General features: G+C 35.9%; 1 protein-coding gene across 3 annotated transcripts in view; it reads left to right on the top strand.

Moving 5' to 3' along the window:
- The window catches only part of Knl1 (kinetochore scaffold 1), a 58,869-nt gene that overhangs the window by 1,216 nt on the left and 30,805 nt on the right, over positions 1-26,848 (top strand). For 2 of the 3 annotated variants that reach the window (XR_007977922.1, XM_052183255.1), the window contains exons 2-11: positions 5,706-5,758; positions 7,160-7,193; positions 8,193-8,252; positions 10,918-10,979; positions 14,048-14,100; positions 15,451-15,484; positions 16,574-16,611; positions 17,858-17,910; positions 19,501-23,964; positions 26,300-26,438. Coding sequence is in view for 2 of the 3 variants with exons in the window: in XM_052183255.1 (XP_052039215.1) it covers positions 5,724-5,758; positions 7,160-7,193; positions 8,193-8,252; positions 10,918-10,979; positions 14,048-14,100; positions 15,451-15,484; positions 16,574-16,611; positions 17,858-17,910; positions 19,501-23,964; positions 26,300-26,438 (4,972 nt within the window). In the remaining variant the exon portion in view is untranslated. Of the gene's footprint in view, positions 1-5,705; positions 5,759-7,159; positions 7,194-8,192; positions 8,253-10,917; positions 10,980-13,423; positions 13,516-14,047; positions 14,101-15,450; positions 15,485-16,573; positions 16,612-17,857; positions 17,911-19,500; positions 23,965-26,299; positions 26,439-26,848 lie in introns of those variants that run through there. The other variant, XM_052183256.1, reaches the window with a different exon arrangement.

Consider the following 26,848-nt stretch of genomic DNA (forward strand, 5'->3'; position numbering starts at 1 on the left):
AGATTTTTGGTCATTAAAGGTTAGGTTCAAGCAATGTACTTCCTGAGTATGAATGGTTAGCAACCTTTACAAGATGACACGTAAATGGAGTAGAATGTTTGGAATGGTGATATAAATGATGTGTTTGAGGCTAAGAATAAGAGAAGGTATTGACTTCAGATACTGATCTGGACAAGCCTTTGCAATAGAATTTTCTGTAATAATGATATTCTATATCTGCATTGTCCAACATGCTATCCATTAGCAATCATTTTTGGAACATTTAAAATATGATTATCAAAGGAATGTAGTATGGCTACCAAACACTTGAATTTTAATTTGTTTCATCTTAATTTCATTATATATAATCATTGAATTTGACAGCATAGGTCTAGAGTCTATATCAGTGGAGAATGTGGAAAATATTTGCTGTAGATTTTGGTTGTATAAATTCAGGAATGGACAAAGAACCAGATAGTATTTTCACCTCTGCTTGCTGCAGATCAGTATGCTACATGTTGTTTTACTGTTGTCGTTTATTTTCTTCAGTTAAAAGAAAGTTCTCAAAGACTGTTTTGGCCCACTGTTGATGATCTGTAGACCCCTGGATTATTTAGATTGGGTCTCAAACTTTTTGGTTCAAACAGTCCAAAAGAAATACTTGGGCTGGAGAGATGGCTCAGCAGTTAATAGCACTGACTCCTCTTCCCAAGATCCTGAGTTCAAATCCCAGCACCCACATGGTGGTTCCGTAATGAGAGCCAATGCCCTCTTCTGGGGTATATGAAGACAGCAACAGTGTACTTTCATATAGTAAATAAATAAATCTTAAAAAAAAAAAAAAGAAATACTTAATGGCTTCATTTTTATATAGCTAGGTTCAATAAATTTAATGAGTATGTCCTAACAACTTGGTAGCCATTTGATAAATGTAAGTTGAAGGAAAAGATAATAAACTTTTTTCTTAAATAATCAGGTTACTAATTAAGCCCATTAGCTTTTATTCATACCAGTTGCCAAAACTCTTACTTCACAAAGATGCATTATTATAATTGATCGTAATGTAGATAGACACTATTTTGAATTAGTTCACACAGTGCCTGATAGATTTCAAGAATGACTGTTTAAAAAACTAGTAGTATCCAACAACCTATAAGTATATAAGTAAAAATCTGTAAGTATATGCAATAATTATACCCCTAAATGCCAAATGTACAGTTTTCTAGATAATAATTAGTATGAATGTGATCAAAGCATTTTATTTTTTTTATTTTTTATTTTTCAAAAGCATTTTATAAGTAAGGCTTACTACAGTGATCTAGGGGCTTGGCCTGTTTTGTTAAAGGTGGGTTATATAGTAAAATACACATTTAATGAAATTACAGACGTCCAGAAAGTTTTGAATCTCATTGGTTAAGTGGTAACTAGTCCACAAGTTGGAGAAGAATGATTCTCAAAGACAGACTTTCTTTCTTTTTTTTTTTCCAGTTATTTTAAGACAACTCTGTGTAGCTCTCGCTGTCCTGGAACTCACTCTGTAGACCAGGCTGGCCTCAAACTCAGAAATACACCTGCCTCTGCCCCCCAAGTGCTGGGACTAAAGGTGTGCGCCACCCCAACCAGCAAAGACTTTCAAACAACAATGTTTAGGTTACGTTACCTTGGATTAATATTTCCTACTACTTATCTATTTTGAGTATAGAACTTGAAACTATTCCTATAAGAGACAAGCTGAACTTGAAATTTTTTCTGTAGAGCAGTGGTTCTCAACTTTCCTAATGCTGCAGCTCATTAATACAGATCCTCAGGTTGTGGTGACCCTCAACCATAAAACTATTTTTTTGCAGCTGGGTGTGATTGGCACACACCTTTAATCAAGCTAGGATGAACAAAGTGTTGCCATCTACTCTGTCCCTGCTTAATATAGGAACAATATCACCAACAAGGTGTCTCTTTGCCCCTTGTCAGGGGGTTTGATTCAGTTTCTAGTGCTTACATGGCATCTCACAACTGTCCCTAATTCCAGTTCTAGGGGATTCAGTTTCCTTTTCTGGCCTCTACAGATAACTAGATGCAAGTGTGGTGCACCAACATACATGCAAACAAAACACTCATGTACATTTAGTTTAAAGCAGCCAAGCTAGTTGTGGTGATCCTTGCTTTAAACTTCAGCACTCAGGAGGTAAAGGCAGAAAGATCAGTCTGTGAGTTTGAGGTCAAAATGGTCTATATATATTGAATTCCAGGCCAGATAGGCCTACATAGTGAGACTATCTTAAGAACCAAAAATGGGGTGGAGAGATAGCTGAGTGGTTAAGAGCACTCACTGGTTGCTCTTTCAGAAGACCTGGGTTCAATTCCCAGCACCTACAGGGCAGTTCATAACTGTAACTATATGCCAGAAGACCTGACACCTTCACACCAATGTACATTTAAATAAATAAATAAATAAATAAATAAATAAATAAATAAATAAAACCCAAAAGAAATAGACAACAACAGAATCTTCAAACCCAAATATTTATTTCAGACTTAAATTCAGACTTACTATGAAGATCTGTTCCCTAAATTTGGCTTTTATTGTATGTGAAAAAATCTGTGAAATAAAATATTATCTTTTAGGTCCTATTTTTTTCTTATTGTTAAAAGTAAGAACATTGACTATTAGTAGTCTATATGGTTTTAATTTAATGTTAGAAATGGCTAGTAGTAGTTGTCAAATTTTATAGCTATTAATTTTAAACCAGAGATTTTTTGTTGTTGTTTTTGTTTTTTGAGACAGGATTTCTCTATATAGCCTTGGCTGTCCTGGAACTCACTCTGTAGACCAGGCTGGCCTCGAATTCAGAAAACCACCTGCCTCTGCCTCCCAAGTGCTGGGATTAAAGGTGTGTGCCACCACTGCCCAATTGACATGTTTTTTCTTACCTGAAAGTAAAGTTTTAGTTAATGCATGCAGTGAGAAAAAATCTTCTATGTATTTATTTTGTGTGTGTGTTATACTGCAGATGTGGAGGTCAGAGGCTTACTTAATGGGAGCCTGTTCAGGTTCTCTCCTACCGTGTAGGTTCTAGCGATTGACCTTGGGTAGCTAAGTCTAATGACAAGTGCCTTTATCTGCTGAGCTATCTTTTTTTTTTTTGGATATTTTCTTTATTTACATTTCAAATTATCCCCTTTCCACATTTCTCCCCACTCCTGGAAACCCCCTATCCCATTCTCCCTCCTCCTGCTTCTATGAGGGTGCTCCTCCACCCACCCACGCACTCCTATCTCTTTGCTCTTGATTCTCCTACTCTAGGGCATCTATCAAGCCTTCATAGGACCAAGGACCTTTCCTTCCATTGATGCCTGACAAGGACATCCTCTGCTACACATGCAGCTGGAGCCGTGTACTCCTTGATTGATGGCTTAGTCCCTGGGAGCTCTGGGGGGGTCTGGTTGATATTGTTGTTCTTCCTATGGGAAGTAGATTTCCACTTCCAATTCCACTCACTACATAGTGAGTAAAATTCCAATGTGAATAATTGACTATAGTATATAAAACATTAATATTGTTGGAACTAGTCTACTTTCCTGAAATTAAGGTTGCTTCAGAGACTGAGATAGGAGAATTAAAAGTTCAAGGACAGCCTTGTACAGAATGAGTTCAAGGCTACCCAGGCAACTTAGAGAATGTGAATTGTGCTGTCGTCACACTTGAGTTGTCAAGAAAAACTGAAAACCTATTTATTCTATAAGATGAAAAAAAATCTTGAGATTTTTGCAATTTGGGCAGTTAACTAAAATATTAAGCTTCATTGCCAGGGGGCCAGCCCTGGCAGGTCTTCTTGGTTCTTCTTGAGGCAGCGGAGCTGGAAGAGCATCTATCCGTAGGGGTAAGATTTGTCTTATAAGGTAATTAGGGTTGCTGTATAATAATAAAATGTTTTCCTATCTTAAATCTAAGTCACTTAGCTGCAGTAGTTGACCTGCCTTCTGAGTTCCTCTGAGGCTAGAAACTGTTAGCACCTCATCCTAAAATATCAGGAGAGGAAGTAAAGTGGTCTTTGTTCTATCTCCGCAGGAACTGTGCAGCTCTAACTTTCAGCCTGCTAGTTGAAGCCACAGGAAGAGAAAGGGACACTTTGAAAAGTGATGTTAGAGTTTATTTCTAAATTATAAAAAGTTTCCTATAAAAGCTCTCTAAGAAAAATGGGAATGGGGCTTGTAAGAAAAGGGGGATAAGGGGTTGGGTCAAGTGTTACAAGGAGTGCTGAGAAGAGGGGATAAGGAGAATAACGCCAAGAAAAGTGGGGCAAGGAGAATTGCTCTCCTCTTTGTCCTCGGCACTTATATATGATCACATGGTAAAAAGTTCGTCACTATATACATAAATTCAAATCATAAATACGTTTACAACAGAGAATGCATATTCATTAGGAGTAACTATCTGGCTAAACATTCATCACCTGTCACAGCTCATGGAGGGTTAAAACCATAAATAAGTTATTAGTGAAGTTTTGTATAGATAAACCCAGTCAATATTTTATCTTCTGTCCGAGCACCTATAATACATTGTTAGTTCTTTTTATGACCTTTGGTCAGTGGTTTTGCAACCTTTTGGAATGTGCTCTGCTTAGTAGAGTGCCTGCTTACTATCTCAGAAGCAATCAACTCATGACACTAAAACCTGACAGAGTTTTCATTGCAGTTTTGACTATCAGAAAGGACCTAATAGCAGTTCCACTATAAAAGAACTTAATAAATACTGATATAATTTTAGGAATTCTTATAGGATTGTCATTAAGAAGTCATCTGTTTGTCTATATAGCATCACTACAAGATTGTATATCTTCGTTCTGCAGAGATCTACTCAAAAGGGTGGGCTAATACCTAGTGATTGTTTTATATATTTAATGATACCAGGAAAAGCATATTTATAGCAGGACTCTTTCCTAGTCCTTGTCTATTGGAGCAAATCCATCATAGATTTTTTTTTTTAAATCCAAGGCAGACCATCTCAGGAAATCACTTGCTATTAGCTTGTTGGCTCCTGACACATCATGTATATGTTAAAAATTAGGGACAGATATGGTGGCATATGTTTTTAATCCTCGTTCTTGTAGCAACTCTCCTTGCTTCTTATCTCCTGAGTGCTGGGATTATAGTTATGTACTGTCATACCCAGCATAGTTCAATTTTCCTAAGATATATCCACTATTTTAGGTATCTGATTGACTTCCATTTAGAGGTTGAATTATTATGTAATCCAAGTATTATATTATTGGATTATCATACAAGCTAGACTAAATTTTTATCAGAAAGTCCATATCATTGTGCTCAGAGTTAATCTACAAATTTTATCTTGAATCGGGGGCTAGGGATGGAGGACAAGAAGGCTGGCTTCCTGATATGGTCCAGGCTGACTTGGAACTTGATATGTAACTGAGACTAGTCTTGAACTCTTGCTGGTCCTGCCTCTGCCCCCCACCCCCAAATACTAGGATTATAAGGATGACCATAATACCTGGCTTAGAATTTGTCTTTGAGTATAAAAGTTCTAGTATTAAGTATAACATGATACTGTCCTAAATTTCTCATGTTTTAGAGCTCACAATGTAGTCTTTGCTTCTTATTTTTGGTCTTCTTTACAAAATAACTCTAAAGTTATACCCATTTCCCTAATCTCCTATAGATTATATTTTTTTACTTGTTAATACTATGTGTCTTTTTTTTTTTTACAGAAAAAATAGTTTTCAAAAATGGATGGGATATATGCAGAGGCTAATGAAGAGAAGTAAGTTGATTCAGTGCTGCTGAAATGTTATTTTCTATTACAAAAAGGTCATTTCAAATTAGTTAAGAACTATCAGTAATGTCTGAAATTGTTTTTTATTTTGTTCCAAGTAAAAGAAGTCAGTGTTACAATGTGATAGCCTTTCTGGTATCTGTCTTTATATTTTCATTTAGAGTTAAGAACTTAGGACTTGAAGGATTTTCATAGACACCACCTCCCATCTCATTAAGGTCTTATGAGATGAATTAATTTCTCCAAAATTGGCACCATAAACTGTTTGCAACCTACAAAACAATGTTGTTTGAGACAGATACTTACTGTGAAGCCCTTGGCTGGCCTGAAACTCATATCTAGACCCGGCTGGCCTCAAACTCAGAGTTTTGCCTGCCTCCACCTTCAGAGTACTAGGATTAAAGGTATGTGCCACCTCATCTGTTCCTAATTTTTAATATTTATATGATACTTAATTTTTCAGATAATTACCAAAATTGCAAAAATCTCAAGACTTTATACAATAATTAGGTTTTCAGTTTTTCTTGAAAAACCATGTAGGCAACAAATCTCATATTCCTCCTTGGATCAGTTAACTAGTAGAATATAATGGCAGTGATCTTTAGGTAAGAACTACCACTAAACTATATTCTTAGATTCTTCTGTGCCCACCCCTTTGGTACTAGAAATTAAATTTAGGATTTCATGCATGCTAGGTGAATGCTCTACCACTGAACCTTAATCCTTGGTCTTCTACATTTGGTTTGAGACAGGGTCTCACTAAATTGCTAAGACTCGCCTTGAACTTATTATTATCTGAGGCAAGCCCCAAATTTGTGATCCTTCTGCTTCAGCCTCTGAAAAGCTGTGATTACAAGCCTGTATCACCAGGCTTGACCACAACGTGCCTTTAAAACATTGTATTCTTAAATGCAGAATTCGATGTCTTATAACACATAAGGGATGAAGTGATGACAGCTTTTAGAAATTCAGTTGTTGGCCAGGTGGTGGTGGCGCACGCCTGTAATCCCAGCACTCTGGGAGGCAGAGGCAGGCGGATTTCAGAGTTTGAGGCCAGGCTGGTCTACAGAGTGAGTTCCAGAACAGCCAGGGCTATATAGAGAAACCCTGTCTTGAAAAAACCAAATCCAAAAAAAAACATTAAAAAAAAAAAAAAAGAGCCGGGTGTGGTGGCGCACACCTGTAATCTCAGCACTTGGGAGGCAGAGGCAGGTGGATTTCTGAGTTCGAGGCCAGCCTGGTCTACAGAGTGAATTCCAGGACAGCCAGGACTACACAGAGAAACTCTGTCTCAAAAACCGGAAAAAAAAAAAAAAAAAAAAAAAAAAAAAAGAAAAGAAATTCAGTTGTTTATCCACATAAACAATAACTTTTCCTTTTTTCTTTTAGTGACAATACACAGAGGCCTGTTAGAAGACAATCAGTAAGAAATATTTTTATTTAAATTAATAGATGTTACTTTTTTACTTAATACAATTACAGGAATTTTGATTGTGGCTTTACTTTGGCATCCCAGCTACTTTCTTACTGCTTTCTGGGTAAAGATTCAAATGGTCTGGTTATACATTTTCAGTAAATGTACTAAAATTTATATTTTTGACTTTTTGTAATTTAATAAACTTTTTGTTAGCATATCTCTACAGCATTGTGAAATTTTTAAATGTTTATGTAATAAGTTATATTTCAATAAGTGCTTAAAATGTATGTTTCTTTCTTTTTAAAATATACATATTTAACCTGGCATTCAAACTATTGCAAGACAAAAGTTCACTCAAGTTGATTTACACAGTAATTTCATATTAGATTATGAAACTGAAAAATGCAATGGTATAGGATGCCTATATGCAGAAATTACCCATAAGGGATTCTAACATAACTTTGCTGGGATTTTCTTAACTGTTTTTCTATTTCAACTACTTTTGCGTAGTTTTTGCTAACAGGCATAATTTATGTCACTATTTATGTGTAATTTATCTCTGATTGCCATGATATATCTAGCACTTCCTATTTCTATGTTTAAGTTCTATGTGAAGAGTTTGATGTATTTTCTCAAGATATGAAATAGGACTTAGAAGGGAATTGTGTTGGTGTGATTATCCTGTAAGGGCACATCCTCATTCCTGAACTGTACATCATGAACAAACAAACTGCAGACTGTTGGATGGTTTCAGTACCCTTGAGTTGGTGTGGTGTGTTACTTAGAATACTTAGAATACTTAGATGATTTTGTGCAAAAGAATCTGGGTGAGTGGGTCAGGAGAAGGCATAAATGTCAGATATTTAAATCAGTTACCCAACAGTATATAATGACTTTGAAGGCTCTCAGGGATTTTAACTGAAATTTTAGCTCTCTACTCATATAACTTAAATTGACTAGTAGCTACATTAAACTTTCTTGACTAATTCTAATGATTGCTTCTAGATTTTGAAACCCCCTAGGAGTCCTCTTCAAGACCTCAAATATGGAAATGAAACAGTCCAGGTAAGTCTCTAGTGTAAATGCTTTGCAATTTCAGTGATTTTATTTTGGAGGACTTGGTATGCTGAGATTAGGTTTCACTTACGTAGACTAGAGAGACCTTGAACCTGTGGCAGTTCTCCACTTGAGCTTCCCAAGTGCTAGGATTAGAGAGTTCTGTCTAATCATGCCTGGCTTCAGAGATCATCATGAATTTTATTAATTATATGAAGAGATACTATAAATGATTCCCATTTAAATTGTAGAAGTAAGTATTTCATAGTTTCCATGTTCTTGTCCAAATACTTCTGAGCTAGAGATGTAACTCAGTGACAGAATGCTTATCTACTGTGCATGAGGCCCTGGGGCAGAGTGTTAAAAAAAAAAAAAAGCCCAAATTATTAAATAAATTGGCATTTATAATTTTAAAATTTCATTTGTTGCTAATAATTTAACCTCTGCTAGGATTAGAATAGGGAATAGTATTTTAACTCTTTAACCTAGAACAGGATCTAGTACATGCCTTTACCTGTTGAGCTATCTGGCCTCCATGTATAACTCTTTACTTGGATATTAGGGATTGGAAATTTAGTTTTCTCACTTCTGTGGCAAGTACTTTATCTACTATCTGTCATGCCTGCTGTGACTGATGAGACCTTTGACCATGTAGACTGTTTAATATAGATGGCATACTATTCTTGGTTCTTTTTAAGATGTATTTTTAATTTATGTATATGTGTGAATGCCTGCACATGGGTATGTATTCTATATGCCTGGAGCCTACAGAAGCCAGAAGAGATAACCAGATCCTCTGGAGATGTAAATACAGACAATTATGAGCTTCCCAGTTGGAGTTCTGGAAACCAAACCTGAGTTCTCTGCAAGAGCTGTACATATTTTTAACTACTGAGCCACCTCTCCAGCTACCTAAAGAGACACATAGTCCTAATAGCAACATTAATCACAGTAGTCAAGAGGTAGGAAAAAATCTAGTGTCCATTGATTTTGTCTAAATAAACAAAATGTACTTTTTATAAATAATGAAATTCGGTATTAAAAATCTGACACAGAGTAGCATACAAGCATCTTAAAGAACTAAATGAAAAGAAAAAGTCTCAAAAAAGACAAATTCTTCTTGTTACCACTGATAATGAGGTATAGAAATTGATAGAGACCAAAATAGAATGCTGGTTGCCATGGATTTGGAGGAAGGATCTAAATATGTATTTTTTGTTTGTTTGTTTTAATTTTGATGTATGTCATATGCACCACGGAGGTCACAGAGGCGTCAGATACCCTCCTGGACCTGGAGTTGCAGGTGGTTGTGAACCTTCTAACATGGGAAATTAACTCTGATATTCTGTAAGAGCTGAATGTGCTCTTAACTACTAAGCCATCTCTCCAGTCTCAGTATGTATAGTTATTTTTTTGTAAGATGAAGATCTTGAGAGTGGTTATACACACACCAAGATGCTTTTATCACTACTGAACTAATACTTTAAAAGTGTTGATAAAGGTGAGGGTGGTGAGATGACTCAGTGGCTAAGAACACTTTCTGCCCTTGCAGAGGACACAGATTCAGTTCTAGCTGGGTATCTCACCACTACCTGTAACTTTAGTTCTGATACCCTTTCCTAACCTCCATTGCACCTACATGTATGTGATGCACATAAACTCACACAAGCACACATAAACACATTTTTTAAATTGTAAAGATGGTAAATTTAAAGATGGTTTTTACCACTAACAAAGAAATGTAAGTACTTGCCAAGGCAGAGTGGTTAAGATGATAAATTATGTCATAGCTGGGTATCATGGCACAGTCCTGTAATTTCAGCACTAGGAAAATGAAATTTCAAATTCATCCTTGGGCAAATTTGAATGTAGCCTGGACTATGGACTACAATAATGAAAACAATCACAAAAAATAGTAACTTTTGTGCATTTTACTATAATTAAAACTATTTTAGATAGACATGGTGCTGCATGCTTTTAATCCCAACACTAGAGAGGCAGAGGCCAGCTGATCTCTGTGAGTTCTGTTTATCCTGGTCTACATAAAGAGTTCCAGGCTAGTCATAGCTACATAGTAAGACCTTGTGTTACAAACAAACAAAAAGCTGTTTATTTGTAATTTTAGAAGAATACATTGTAATAAGATCGGTGTAGCTGGCCACATAGCTCCTGTTTTGTGTCCAGTCTTTCTTGTTATATATTTTATGTTAGTATGCTTATTTCTACTTGATTTCAGCCAAAAGGTCAAAAACCAATAATATGCTTATTTTAACTCTTACTGAAAATCATGCTCTAGGAGTGGCAACACATACCTAAAATCCCAGCAATCAGAACGTTGAAGCACAAGGATTATGAATTTGAGATCAGGGTGGGAGGAGGAAAAAAAAAAAGAATTTGAGATCAACATGGGTTATACATTGAGGCCTTATCTCAAAACAAACAAAGCAACAACAAAAGAAAATACATATTTACATGAACCACTGATTTAATCTTTAGTACTGCAAATACCCAAAAAGTTGTAAAATCATATTTATGTTCATTAAGTGCTTCTATATTGGGCTGTTTGGAAATCTTCTATTTTTAATTCAAAATAAGATTTGATCCCTACTCCTAGTAGTCTGGAGATCTAATTCACAGTGCAATTAAGAATTGTACCCTATACTGTTTCTCTTAGGAATCTAATGCACCAAGAACCAGGAAAAGCTCTCGAAGAGTCAGCTTTGCAGATACCATAAAGTAAGTTAAAAAGAAAATTAAGTAAAATGTTACAGGTTTTCTCCCTCATCAAATACATTGTGGTAACTTATTTGGATACTCTGTTTTGCTTAAATAAACATTAAAGTGTGTGTGTGTGTGTGTGTGTGTGTGTGTGTGTGTGTTAGACTGGCGAGCTTATGGGACCCAGGGGGCTCCTGTACTTCCCAGCACTAGAAGATTTATTATGTGCATGCTGGGAATCTAAACTCAGGTCTTTATGTTTACACAGGAAGCACTTTATTTATTGGCTGAGTTATCTTCTCAGATAACTCAAGATAACTTGCTTTATTTTGAAAAGTACCTTTTATTTTTTTCTTATTTTATTTATATGAGAACATCGTATCTGTCTTCAGACACACCAGAAGAGGGCATCAGATTCCATGAACCACCATGTGGGTTGCTGGGAATTGAACTCAGGACCTCTGGAACAACAGTCAGTGCTCTTAATCACTGAGCCATCTTTCCAGCCTCTGGAAAATACTTTCTACTTAAAATTTATTAGTGTGTACATGTATCATGCCCTGGCATGTGTATAGATGTCAGGGGATGACTTTTTGGCAATTCTCTCCTTCCACTTTGGGTTCTGGGAATTGAACTCAGGTTGTTAGCTTTCACTTCAAGTACTTTAATCCACTGAGATGTCTTGCTGGCACATTTTTTTTTTTAATTCCTTTTAAAAAATATATCTATGGGACTGGAGACATGGCTCAACAGTTAAGAACACTGGCTGCTCTTGAGAGGACCTGGGCTTGATTGCTTGCATTCACATGGTGGCTCAAACTATCTAATCTATAACTCAAGCTCCAGGGCATTGAGCCCTCTCTTCTTGTCTCTGTGTGCCTGGCGTACATGTGGTGCACAAACACCAATATACATAAAATAAAAAATGTAAATGTATTTCTTATTATTGGTTGGAGAGCTGTGTGTGTCTGATGTATGTGTGAGTGTGGATGCAAAATGATTTTTTTTGGAGTCAGGGTTTTTCTGTGTAGTCCTGGCTGTCCTGGAACTCACTCTGTAGACTGGACTGGCCTCGAACTCAGAAATCTGCCTACATCTGCCTCCCAAGACTAAAGGCATGCACTACCACTGCCCAGCAATAAATAGTTTTAGTGTGACAGATACTATGTTAAATGCATGCATTGTCTTATTGGATATGTAAAAAAATACAAATAAATAACCTATGTAACAAATAGAGATTCTCAAATAATTATTTATGTTGGGCTGGAGAGATGGCTCAGTGGTTAAGAGCACCGACTGCTCTTGACCTGAGTTCAAATCCCAGCAACCACATGGTGGCTCACAACCATCTGTAATGGGATCCATGACCATTTCTGGTGTGTCTGAAGACACCTACAGTATGCTCATACATAAAATAAAATCTTTAAATAAATAAATGAGTCTTTTTAAAAATTAATTTAAAAATTTATTTATGTTGAGTGTGTTGGTGCAGGTCTGTAATCCCATTATTTGGGAGGTGGAGACAGGAGTATCAGGAGTTTAGAGTTACAAACTATCCTAAGACTTTTTTTCCAGGAAAAATGAAGTAAAACATTTATTGGAGAATAATAGCAGTGTTACAATGGGAATACACAGCCAAAATGAAGCAAATGAATATTCAAGGAAGTTGAGGCAAGGAGAGTTTTGTATTAGTTAAAAAAACAAAAACAAAACAGAGATTTCAGTTACTTAGGACACAGAGATAGACTTATTTGAACCCATGAGTTTAAGACTAATATAGATTCCCATTTCAAAAACTCAAAAACACACTACCACCCCGAAAATACATGTTTTGAAAATGGCATAGACTTGAGATGGGGTTGGAAATTCACAGAAGGCTACTTAGGTGCAAAGTTCATTGGGGTTTTTTGATGTTTTTGTTCTTTTGGTTTTTTTGTTTGTTTGTTTTTTGAGATAGATTTCTCTATGTAGTTGGTCATCGATGTCCTGGAACTCACAAAGATCCACCTGCCTCTGCCTCCCAAGTGCTAGGACCTCCTGAGTATTGGGACTAAAGGTGTGCACTAGCATAGCTGGGCAAGTTCATTATTTGTAGAGACAAAAGGCAGGAGTTGGTACCAGCTCATTGTGAGGCATACTACATTGCTAGCTAAATGCTATGGGAATATCATTTAAATAACTGTATTTTAGAGTTTGTTTTGGGTTATGCCTTGAGTGAATATAGTCTGTCTTGGCAGCTGGAACCTGAGGTGGCTGCTCTTCTAGAAGCCAGAAGAGAGCGCTGGTACTCTGTATCCAGAGTACATTATTGCTTGTAGAATTAGATTGTAGTTTATTTCTAGATCTTTCTGGTTGGTATTATTTTTATTCTTTAATTTTCACATTTGTTAATTATACACCTTTTTTTAAATTTTAGGTTTTTTGAGACAGGGGCTCACCATGTCTTTGACTAGCCTGGGGTTTACTAGTAGCCCAGGCTTGCTTTAAACTAATGGAGATCTACCTGCTTCTGAATCACACTCTCCCAACCACTCTCCCAAAACTAGGATTAAAGGTGTGTGCTCTACTGCATCTGTCCAGTAGCTAGCTAGGAGGCAGAGGCAGGTAGATCTCTTCCTGTTCAGGGGCAGCCTGATTTTGTTTTTTTTTTTTTATTTGTTGGGGGTTTGTTTGTTTTTCTTTTTTTCTTTTTTTTTTTTTTTCGAGACAAGGTTTCTCTGTGTAGTAGTCCTGGCTATCTTAAACTTATTCTGTAGACCAGTCTGACCTCGAACTCAGAAATCCCTTACCTCCGCCTTCAGAGTAATGGGATCACTGGTGTGTGCCACCACTTCTCAGCTCAGCCTGTTCAATAGAGGAAGTTATAGGTTAGGCTAGCTAAAGCTACATAGCCTAAGCTCATCTCAGTAAATGAACCAATATAATAAAACAAAAGAATTCTTTGGAATACATATAATTATAGAACTTTGAAATTTATTAAAGAGAGAAACAAGTTTGCACACTAACAAAAAGCACTTTATGCTGTCAATAAAACTATAGGAAACATTTTAAAATAAAGCTTTTCAGTATTTTTTTTTCTGTTCTAGAGTATTCCAAACAGCGTCTCATACAAAAACAGAGAGAAATTCAGAAATTTCAGGTAAATATGTAGCTTCAGTCCCTGCTAATCTGTTTTCTTTACAACTTTTCTGTGGCTGCATAATTATAACATATCTCTCTCTCTCTCTCTCTCTCTCTCTCTCTCTCTCTCTCTCTCTCTGTGTGTGTGTGTGTGTGTGTGTGTGTGTGTGTGTGAAGAAAGCATACATCCTAAGACATGTGGAGGTCAAGGCACAGTTGAAATTCTGTTATTTTTCCACCATGTGGTCTCCTGACATTGAGTTTGGGTCCTACTTGGCAGCAAATGCCTTTGCCCAATAAGTTGTTTTGCTAGCTCTATCATACTACTTCAGTATGTTGTCTTAAGAGATAGAGAAGTCACTCTGTTGGTAAGGTGATTGCCATACTTACATGAGGCCCTGAGTCTGGATCTCTAGTACCCATTTAAAAGCCTAGGGTAGGCTGGTTGTGGTGAAGTGGTGGACGGTGCCAAGTGTAGTAATACATACCTTGTGTTGGTTACTTTTCTGTTGCTGTGATAAAGTACCATGACCAAGGCAGTTTATAGAAGAAAGAGTTTATCATGTCAGGATAGTGACAGGCATGGTGGCTAGAGTAGTAAGCTGAGAGCTTACATCTTGAACTTTGAATGAAATAGATCAAAATGGCAGTAGGTGAGCCTGTTTTACTCTGAAAGTCTGCCACTAAATACACACTTCCTCTAGCAGGGCACACTAAACCTGTCAATCATTGCTGCCAATTGGGAACCAAGTATTCAAATGCCAAAACCTATGGGGAACATCTCTCATTCAAGCCACAATATGCCTTCAGTTTTATCACTAAGGAGACTAAGACAGGAGAATCTCTGGAACTCACTGGCTAACTATGCTCACCGAATCAGTGAGCTTCAAGTTAAGATAAAGATACTATCTCTAATATAAAGTGGAGAGTGATAGAGGACAACATACAACATTGAGCTCTGGCTTACACATATGTGCCCACACCTGTGCATGTATATTTATGCATACCGACATAAATAAATACATATAACAGACACAAAATATGTCCTTAGCTGGATGTGGGGATTCAAATCTGTAATCCTAGCATTCCCAGGGCTGAGGAAGAAGGATAACAAGTTCAATACCAGCTTGGGCAACATAGCAAGTTCTAGACCCCTGTGTATTTGAAACTATCTCAGGAGATAAAACTAAGGGCACAAGACCCTCACTAAACAACAACAAAAAGTAAATTAATTATACCTTTAGTTATGAGGACAGAAAGGTTAAATAATAACTTCTTTTTAAACTTTTGCTCTTAACAACCTCATATAACTTTTCTAATACTTGATCAGTTATCTTTGAACAACTTTATGTTTTTACTTCATTTTTAGAAACAGAAGCCAGAAAAAATGTGCTGACTCTACAGTAAGTAAAAGACATGTACTAACTATATTTAAATAGTTGTTTAGATTTTTGTTATTTTAGCGTTCCTTCTGTCAAATACTTGACATTAATTTGAAACAAAAATGGTAGAATTTTATATATGTATCTGAAAAATAAGTCTATAGTATAGTCTTACTAGTGATGACAAATTTGATTTTTATATAAAGATTCTTAAATTTATCACCCAGTATAAATTTTACTTGTGGAAATTTATTTAACCAATCAACTTGAGAATGTTTTAAATGATGACTATGTAAGATTCGCTGAAGCTTATTGTAATAGCAAGCAATGCAAAGGATCCTAAAGATGGCATAAAGATCCTTTATGATGGCATAAGGAACTAATTAAATAAATCGCACATTTTTCATGTAATTACTCAGCTAGAACAGCATATGCATATGTGCTTATGTTTACTTCTGTAAGCATAGATTCACTGCACATGCGTAGCATGTTTATGAATACTTGTCTGTTAACTAATAATACATGCATGAAACATCTCTGAAAAGAATTTTGATTTTGTGTGTGTTTTTGTTTTTGTTTTATTTTATGTATATGAGAGTTTTGCCAGCGTGTATGTATGTGTACTATGTATATGCAGTACTTGAAGAAGCCAGGAGAGCGCGTCAGATTCCCTAGAACTGAAATTTTGAACAGTTGTGGGTGCTAGGAATTGAATCCAGGTCTTCTGGAAAAGGACAGTCAATGCTCTTAACTTCTATGCTGTCTCTCTGCCCTAAAGTTAAAATTGTTTGGCGTGAGTTGAATTAAGTAATAGCCCTGGTATTGAAATAAAGAGCAACAAAAAGTAAACTTTTTTTTATCCTTCAGATGATCCATTTCCCACGGTTATTTTTAGTGTTCTTACAAAAGTGATCTATAGAAATATATGTTGGCCTGTAGCTTTTATGAAAACTAAATAAATTAGATTACTTAATTATACAGCCAGCTTTTTACTTTATGCTGGGATTAAAGGCTACATCTACAATGCCTATCTGTCTTTCTAAGTCAACTATTGTGATTCTTCATAATTATTTGGAATATAATAATATGAAAATTCTTTTTTTTTTTAAGGAATAAGAATTTAGATGATAATTATTGTGCAATTACTGGTGAGTATGACCAAAATATGTCTCTTCTTCATCTAGATTATTTGATGCAGGTAAAACACTCATACACAAAAATGTTTTTTTAACATGCTGTTTTTTCTGTTTTTGTTTTTTAAAATTGTATTTATTTTATATATGTGAGTACACTGTCGCTGTCTTCAAACGTACCAGAAGAGGTCATCAGAACCCATTACAGATGGTTATGAGCTACCATGTTTTTGTTGGTAATTGAACTCAGGATCTCTGGAAGAGCAGTCAATGTTCTTAACTGCTGAGCCATCTCTCCAGCCCTAAATAACTCTAAAAAACTAAAACAGCTGGGCTTTGGTGGCATATGTCTTTAATCCCAGCACTTGGGAGGTAGAGGCGGGTGGATTTCTGAGCTCAAGGCCAGCCTGGTATAGAGAATGAGTTCCAGGACAGCCAGGGCTACACAGAGAAACCCTGTCTTGGGGGAAAAAGAAAAAAGAAAAGGCTCTTAGGGAGTACAGTATAACTCAGCAATAGAATGCTTGCTTGCTGTATCTTAGGTTTGATCTCCAGCATTGGAGAAGGAGAAAAATATGAGTTCAAAATCCTTATTTATTTATTTATTTATTTTGGTTTGCTGAGACAGGATTTTTCTTTGTATCCCTAGCTATACTGGAACTCAATGTGTAGACCAGGACAACCTTGAACTCAGAGATCCATCTACCTATGTCAGCTGAGTGCTGGGATTAAAGACATGTGCCATCACTGCCAATTTTAAAGATACTTAATTCATAAGTCCTTCTGAAGAGCTTAATAGCTATTGTCTTAAGTTAGGCTTTTATTGTTCTGTTAAGTACCATGATCAAAAACAACTTAGCAAGGAAGGGTTTTATTTTTGTTTGTAGTTATAGTTCATTATGATGGGAAGCCAGGGCAGGAACTGAAGCAGAGACCAAGGAGGAACACTACTTACTGGTTTGCTCAACATGGCTTGCCTAGCTCGCTTTCTTATACAATGCAGGTCCACCTGGTCAGGAATGCCATAACCCACAATAAGCTGGGCCTTTTCACATTAATCATTAATCTAGGAAAGGCCCTACAGATTTGCATATTCTCAACTGAGATTCCCCTTTCCAGATAACTCTAGCTTGTGTCAAGTTGACAGCCAACCAACCAGGACACTAATAAATACTTCTAACTGATGACAGTCCTAAAAAAGAAAAAAAGACTCCTGGCGTGATGTTTTTCTTACTATAATCTTTTTCTTATTGTTTTATAGGTATGAACACTTTGCTTTGTGCTCCAATTCAGACTCAGATGCAACAAAAAGAGGTATGAAATCATGCAAGTATCTTCATAATTTAATCTTTCACAGTTATTATAATGGTATAATTTTGAGATAACTTACCAAAGGGAATTGTCTTAACCTATTAAAACTTCCTATATTTTCAGTTAATTGAGGAAAATTAAGTCAGTGCCAATTTAAATAATATCAAGACCTTTCAAACTTCAATGAGTACATGAAGTATCTTAGAGTTTTATTAAAATATGGAGGTTTTTTTTTTTTTTTATTGAAGATATAGCCCAGTGCTAGTTTGTCTAGCATATCTTGAATGACACTGACATGCAGGGGCACAGACTGTATTTTTGAATAACAAGAAATTAGAGACTATATCTTTGAAAACAAGACCCTCCCCTGAAGTATAGAGTGTAATATGAATTAGCCATCATGTACCTATGCCTTTCTACGATTTTACTTAGGGTTGGAATGACTATTCAGTACAGATGCCTTTTTAAGACTTTATTTAGGGTTGAAGTGTCTTTTCAATACAGAATTTTCATTATGGTTTCATTTCATACATTCAGTGATTTTTATTTTTTTAGTGTAGAATGAATGCATGTAATTAACTTTGAATTTTAATTTTTCCTAAACTAAAACTTACTAATAAACTTCAGCTTTTAAAAAAAAATGTTTGAGACAGGTCTCCAGCCTATTCTGGCCTGAAACTTACTATGTAACTAAGGATGATTTGATTTTTTGTTTTGTTTTTTGAGATAAGGTCTTACTGTATTGTGTAGTCTTCACTATCTTGTAAATCACTGTATAAACTTGGTTAGCCTCAAAATCACAGAGATCCCCTACCTCAGCTTCCCAGAGTGCTGAGATGAAAGGCATGTACCACTATGCCCAGCTCCCTTGAATTGCTTGCTGATCCTCCTACCTCCATTATAGGTGTGAATTAACGTATCTGCTCTATGTTGTACTAGGGTTTGATCCTAGGGCTTTATAATAACATGGTAATCAAGCACTCTACCAAATGAACTACATCCCTAGCCTTAGGGGAAAAATGCAATAACAAATTACATATAATATTCTATACCAAGTAAAGCAATATAGTTCGAAACCATTACTAATTGTGCTTATATAGTACATGTTAAGGGCTGGAGAGATGGCGCAGTAGTTAAGAGCATTGGCTGCTCTTCCAGAGTTCAATCTCCAGCAACCACATGGTGGTTCACAATCATTTGTAATGGGATCTAATGCCTTCTTTGGGCATGCAGGTATACATGCAGAGAGAGCACACGTATTCATAAAATAAGCAAATCTTTAAAAGTATATAGTACATGTTATAAAATACTTTTTTCAAAATTTATATTTTGGGGCTAAAGAATTGGCTTAGTTGTTAAGTGTTTTGGATGCTTTCCCAGAGGACCTGGGTAACCTACATGGCAGCTCCCAACCATATATAACTACAGTTTCAGGAAATCTGACACATTCTGGCCTCCACATGCACCAGACAAGCAAGTGGTTCATAGGTACACATGCAGGTAAAACACCCATATACATAAAATAATGAACTAAAATAATAAATTACAAAAAATTATATTTGGTCTAATTTTTCTATTTTTTTTCCATTACAGCTTTCAATTATAGACTACAACCGTGAAAGGAAACATGCAAATGATCAGACAGTCATCTTTTCAGATGAAAACCAGATGGATCTGACAGCAAGTCACACGGTGATGATTACCAAAGGTCTTTCAGATTGTAACAAAAAGGAAAATTCCACAAAAATAGATACCACATCCTTTTTGGAGAATTTAAAGCATCATGCTGCGAATTCAAGAATTAAAAAGGATTTAGCATGTCCCACAATTTCCATGAGTCAAAACACTTTCTCAGAAAAGATAAATTCTGACTTCATAAAAAGATTAAAAACAGGAAAATATAATACTTTTCCTTCTACAGAGCTTGATAAGGAAAATGCTGAGATACCTGTTTATTCCAATGACTCAGACAGTGCCTCTTCAACACATCAAATGCATTCATCTCTTAGTGTAAATGAAAGCAGTAGTAATAGGACTAGAATCTTTAGAGAACAAGATGATGGGATGAATTTGACCCAGTGTCATACAGCCTGTATTCAGACTTGGATTCCTCCATGCAGGGAGGCCAACCTAGGAGAAATCAAAGGTGATAATACAATTTATGGCAGTGAGTGTATGGAGTTGACAAATAACTATACAATACAGGTATTGTCATCAGAAAATACTTTATCTGAAAGAGAAACACAAACTCAAAATGGTATGAATGTTACAACAGTTGATAGAACTACAGCTCCAGAAAAGAAAACAGCCCTTAAGGATAAACTAAATGCTGCTTTCCAAGGCTCCTTCCCAAACCCTGAAAATAAAATTTGTATTACCAAATGTCATCCTATAGAGTCAGAAACTCAAACAGTCACAAAGATTTCTAATCAAAAGGCCAGCACATTGGCTATAACCTCGGAATCTATATGTTTTAGTCCAGCTGTTCAAGAGTATAAGACAATTTTTTATTCTAGTAGCAATGATGCAATGGAACTGACTAAGTGTCTATCTAGTATGCAAGAGGAAAAAAAATTGCTGAAGACTGATAATAAGTATTCTAAAACATGTACCAATCCAGATGCTGGCCTACTAAGGGAGAAAACTATTTATTCAGAAGAGGATAGTATGGATATTACCAAAAGTCACACAGTTGCAATAGATAATAAGATATTTAAACATGATCAAGAAAACATTAAAAAAGAAATAACAGCTATACCAATATTTGAAAAGGAAATGATGCTCAAAAATCTTATAACTATGTCAAAAGATGAGAAAATGAATGTAAATTATATTACAGTTCCTCAAGTATCTAAGGAAAGATTACAACAGAGTCAGACAAATGCTTCATCTGTTTCATTGGCTGACAAAAGGATGGAATTCTTAGCAGGTGAAGATATGGATTTGACTAAAAGTCACACAACTAAGTTAAGTCAAGTTATTCCTACAACTTTTGACTTAGCATCAAAGAATGTCACCAAATCTTACTGTTACAGCAAAAGCCCTTCAAATGAGTGGGAAAGCTTAGATAAGCAAGTAGTGATAGGCCAGCATTCTAAACTTCCTTTACCACAGAGGAAAGATTCAGATGATAATGACTGTTCTTATAATAAGACAATGTATTCAGAGGAGGTACAAACTATGGATCTAACCAAGAGCCACACTATTGTAATTGGGTTTGGTCCTTCTGAAGTACAAGAACATAGTAAAATTAATTTAGAACAGAGAGACAGCCAACTTACAGCAGAAAGCAGACAAACAGTTGTGAACATTCCTGGAGGAAACTCAAGAGTAGTAACAACTAATGATATGGACATGTTAAAGGACAGAAATATACATAAGCCAGAATTGCTGAAGGAGAAACAAAATGTCAAACTTTATGGAAGAAAAAGTACTGGTAGGCTGAAAATTGATAAAACTATATTATTTTCAGAAGGTAATGATGATGATATGGATATCACTAAGGGTTGCACAGTTAAAATAAACCATAGATCTTTATTAGATAAATATGATTCTCATTTAGTATCTTTGGGAGGAACTTCTAAAACCATTTTGTATGCACATGGACAGGATGAAATGGAAATCAATAGAAATCACACAACTCCTTTAGAATGTAAAATTATTTCACCCAGTAATATAACTTCTGGTGGTCTAGATAAGACTGTGATGTCTATAGATGATCATGAACTAGAAATGACAAAGTCCCATACTGTTTTCATTGACTACCAAGCAGAGGCGAAAGGTGTCCTTCCAGACAGACTTGAATTTCAGTTATCCAAAAAGGAAAGCTTACAGAAGCCACAAGAGATGTCTACTGCTGAAGAGATTGTTTCCATCTCAAAAACCAGTGAAAGCAACCAACTACCAGTAAAAGGCAGCCAGCTAACAATATTAGAGGAAGGATCTAATAGTGGAGCTGGAGAAGAAACTAATGATGCACAAAAGCCTGGATTTCTGAATGAACTGTCAGACAAAACTCAGAGAAGAAAAAGCCTTAGACTCAAAGACAAGACTACATTTCCAGAGAATGATAAAAGTAATAGAGATATCACTCAGAGTTCTGTGGTAGAAACAAATAATGAAACTAGGCTGGAAGATAGAAAGGATTTCAGTTTCGTGCCATTGGCAGAAACTTCCAAACCAGTTTTGTCTGCACATATGCCCGAGGACATGGAGCTCTCTAAAAGTCAAACCACTGCTTCAGAATATAAACCTGTTGCACCAGATGAAATAACTACTATACCTATGGATAAAACTGTAATGTTTGTGGATAATCTCGGTAATCTGGATGTCACCAAGTCCCATAAGGTTTTCATCGATTGTCAAACCAAAGAGAAAGTACTTCATGAATATACTAACTTGGGAATACCAAAAACAAAAAACTGGAGTGTTTCTGAAGGTGATACCTGTATTCAAGAAATCACCAAAAAGCCAGTAGCTGCGCACAAACACCATATGACAACTATCATTCCTTCTAATACATTATTTAGTGATCAAAGTTCAATGAAAACCAAGTTTTTTAAAGCTGATATAGATGAGGAGGTCAAAGGAAAGGAAATGGAGGTCAATACGTTGAAACAAACTAAACTTGAAAGCTGTCTGTCAAATATAACAGATGGAAAAAATGTGGATTTTACAAGCAGTTATACAGCTGATGGTTTTAGATCATGTGACAAGAATTCTTCTTTACCAAATGTTATTTCTTCTCATAATTTGGATGGTAATACTAAAAATAAGAAGAAAGCTTATAATTGCCAAATGCCAAATGAGTTTGCTTATGCAGATATTTTACCAAGTACATATCACATGGATTCTGAAAAACTGTCTGTCTTTGCACCTTGTCCTTCAAAAGAAGTTACTCAAAGTGCCATAGCACTGCTTAAAGGTCAAGATGTCATAGAAGAGCCTCTTGGGGAGATGGCTAAATTTAACTCGAAGCATGTGGCTCTTAAACTTGCAAAGGATCGAATGGAGGAGGTCTTTGTTGATGTTAGTGTTGCTTCTCAGCCTCATCTCTCAGCCCAACAACCTCCATCAACTCAGAAAGAGCAGGACACTCCCCATCAGGGTGAAGAAATATTATCTAATGCTGGGAAGAAGACTTTACCTTTTCTTATAGGAAATGTATCTGCACCTCCATGTGATAATGAACCCAAAATGCCTACTAATGAGGAACACTTTGCTGTAACCTATAAAAAAGAACTGAACAAAAGTATTGAAACAGATAAATGTAATACAAATGTGCGTAGCCCTAGTAACTCAGCCCTGACAGCACAAGTCATTGAAACACATGCCAATGCTGAAGAAGTACTAGAGTCTATAGTTCCATCTAATGTTTCATGTTTTAGTAGTGCCAAACCAAGTCTGAGTAATTTGAATAGAAAAGCTGTGGAGGTTTTAGACTTTCAGACTGTTCATTTATTACCTCCTGCAGAACAGTTACTTGAAAAAGGAAGTCAGGCACATAGTATGAGTACAGTACAAGCTACAGAAATATGTAGCCTAGGTTCCAGTAATGATAGAGATGAAGAAAGTAAAACTTTCTGTAATGAGGCTGAAACTACATCTGTACCACTAAAAGCAGCTATTAAAGACAAAACGAGAAGATGTTCATTAGGAATATTTTTACCCAAATTACCAAACAAAAGAAGTTGTAGTATCACTGCTGTTGATGACCTGGAGCAGATTCTAGCAGATGCAACTGACTTAACTCACCTAGAAACTCAGCCAGTCTGTAGTAAAGATTCAGGTATTGGATCTGTTGCCAAACTGAACTCAAGTCTATCTCAGTGTATAAGTGAGGAAACTCTCCCTATATATCCTAGTGAAATACTTTCATCAGATTCTGTTAGCCTGGACATTGAGGAAAGTTCTCCGATTGACACATCTCATAAAGAGATTTTGCCATCTGAAAACAAAACAGAAACCTGCAGTTCCCAAAAAAGAACCTGGGTTCAAGAAGATGATGCTACAAATGAGAAAAAAATCAGACTGTATGAGCATGTACAAGATCAAGAGGTAAGCTATCTTGAACCAAAAAATGTTCTTGAATTTTAAGTTTCTGAGCAATAGAAAGTATTTCTACTTACTATATGTTAATGAAACATTCCTGTGTAGAATTATCAGAGGTCAGTTGGTAAAGAATTTAACATTAGGACATGGTGGCCTATACCTGTAATCCCAGCACTCTGAAGAGGACTTCTGTGACTTTGAGGCTAGCTGAGGCTACATAACAAAATTTTATCTCAAAACAATTTATTGTGGCAAATACCCAGAAAAAGGAATTAAAATTATATAAAAACCAAATATTATAATTGTGTCTTGACTTTTTGAGACAGTATCTAACTTTGTTGTCCTGAATAGCCTCAAGCTTGTAGACCTCTTGCCTCTTAACTCCCAAGTGCTGAAATTACAGAAGTATTCTATAATGCCAGATCAAACTTGTATAATTCTAAATGTCCAATCACTTTTGCTGGAAGAGTTTTATATAGTTTGAAAATTGTGTGTGTGTGTGTGAGAGAGAGAGAGAGAGAGAGAGAGGGAGAGGGAGAGAAGGCACAGCACTTAATGGAGGTCAGAGGACAACTGTGGAGTTGGTTCTCCTACTTTGATCTGGATTCTTGGGATCAAGTTGAAGTCATCAGAGACAAGTACTTTACTTGCTGAGTCATTGCACTAGCACATTTGTTTCTTAAGATAATTTCTAACTGTATAATCGACACTGACTTCATGCTGGGGTTATAGGCATGTGCTATCATGTCTATCTTGAAAAGAGTTCTTCCATGTTATAAATATTAGATGTATAAAATTTTTCTACTATTCAAAATGCAAAAAGAAAAGCTTGACAAGGTTTGCTTGGTATATAAAGACATGTCAAAGAACCCATTTCTCTAGTGACTGGAATAATGCCTAGGTCAAGCTTAATACTTGAAAATGAACCAAGTTTTATTCATCTATTTTGTTTGTTTTTGGGTTTTCGAGACAGGGTTTCTGATTGTAGCCCTAAGTGTCCTAGAACTCACTCTATAGAAATCCTCCTGCTTCTGCTTCCAAAGTGCTGAGATTAGCCGTGCGGTGGTGGCACACGCCTCTAATCCCAGCACTCTGGGAGGCAGAGGCAGGTGGATTTCTGAGTTCGAGGCCAGCCTGGTCTACAGAGTGAGTTCCAGGACAGCCAGGGCTATACAGAGAAACCCTGTCTTGAAAAAACCAAAATCCAAAGTGCTGAGATTAAAGGCATGCACTACCACCAATGGTGATTTTTTTTTTTAATCTATTGAAAGACTTAATTTTTTTTCATTTATATGTATGTATGTATGTATGTATGTATGTATGTATGTATGTATGTATTTATCTATTTATTTATTTAATTGTATGAGTATTCTGCTGCATGTATACCTCCACATCAGACAGGGCATCAGATTCCCTTATAGATGGTCGTGAGCTACCATGTGGTACTAGGAATTGAACTCAGGACCTCTGGAAGAGCAGCTAGTGTTCTTAACCACTGAGCCATCTCTCCAGCCCTGAAAGACCATTTCTTTTCAAAAAGGAAAATCCTCATTTGGCTACTGTGGAAAAACTAAAACTTCTCATTCACTTCCAGTTTTCTATGTGGGAAAATGAAAACTAGAAATGCTTTAAGATTGTAAACTCCTGTTAAAAACCACATAAAGTAGGGTTGGAGAGGTGGCTCAGTGGTTAAGAACAATTTTTTAGAATACTCAAGTTCAGTTTTCAGGACCCATATCAGGTGGCTCATAATTGCTTGTAACTTCAGGAGATCCAGCATCCTTTCCTGGACTCTTCAGATACCTGCATTTATAGGTATATACCTCCACGCACATATAAACACCTGTACATAATTAAAAATGAAAACAAATCCTTAGAAAAACAACCACATAAGTAGTCAGATTATAATAGCACATGCCTAATATTCCAGCACTCAGGAAACTCAAGCAGAAGGATCACAAGCTTGAAGTCAGCCTGGTTATAAGTTGAAGTAAGGCTTCAGATAGATAGATAGATAGATAGATAGATAGATAGATAGATAGATAGATAGATAGATAGATAGATAGGTATCTGTCTATCTATGTGTATGTGTATGTATACAAAAACAATATAAGTAAGTACAGAAGATGATTTCGTGTTGCGGGAGTTTGCTCTGAGGTGAGGTGATAAGAAAATAGCCAAAGCTTTGAGAAACTAACTTATAATAGTAATATAACACTTATATCTGACTAGATTTTATGAAAATTAGTATTTTGTTCAAATATTGTATATCTCCTACACACTAGATCAGTGTCTTTACTTTTAACTGGCTTTTATGCTGATGTTTCTTTGGTAATTTCAGATTATGGATAATCATACTGAAGAGGATATCAATAAAAATGTCAACAGTGTATTGCTGAAAAGCTTGAGCAGGACCCCTTCTAGTTGCAGCAGCTCTCTAGATTCAATCAAATCTGATGGACTCTCTATGGATGTCAGCAGTAAGATACTTATGAGGGCTAAATAATAACAGTTATTTGAATCTTTGATTAATATATTTCAATTTAGGAAGTATTTGGATGTTATATAAATCCTTTCAGTGTTGTAGTGTTGATAAATAATATTTCACTTTTGATTTTAAAAAAAATTGTAATGAAATGACAAGGGTTATATTGCAGATAAATAGTTTATTTCTTCCAAAAGAAAATAAAGTGGGGAAACATCGAATGGAACCTTAAAGCTATCTTACAGATATTTTGTCTTCTTAAGTAAAAAGCTTCCCAGAAACATCCTAGTACATAGGATGCATCAGGATCATGAACAGCTCATAAATCTGAAAGATAATTAAAATTAACGTTACATTTTAGTATTTGTTCATTTGGTTTTGGTACAAGGTCTCACTACCTGTAGT

The sequence above is a fragment of the Apodemus sylvaticus genome, chromosome 5 (genome assembly GCF_947179515.1).
Source record: "Apodemus sylvaticus chromosome 5, mApoSyl1.1, whole genome shotgun sequence".
Lineage (NCBI taxonomy): Eukaryota > Metazoa > Chordata > Mammalia > Rodentia > Muridae > Apodemus > Apodemus sylvaticus.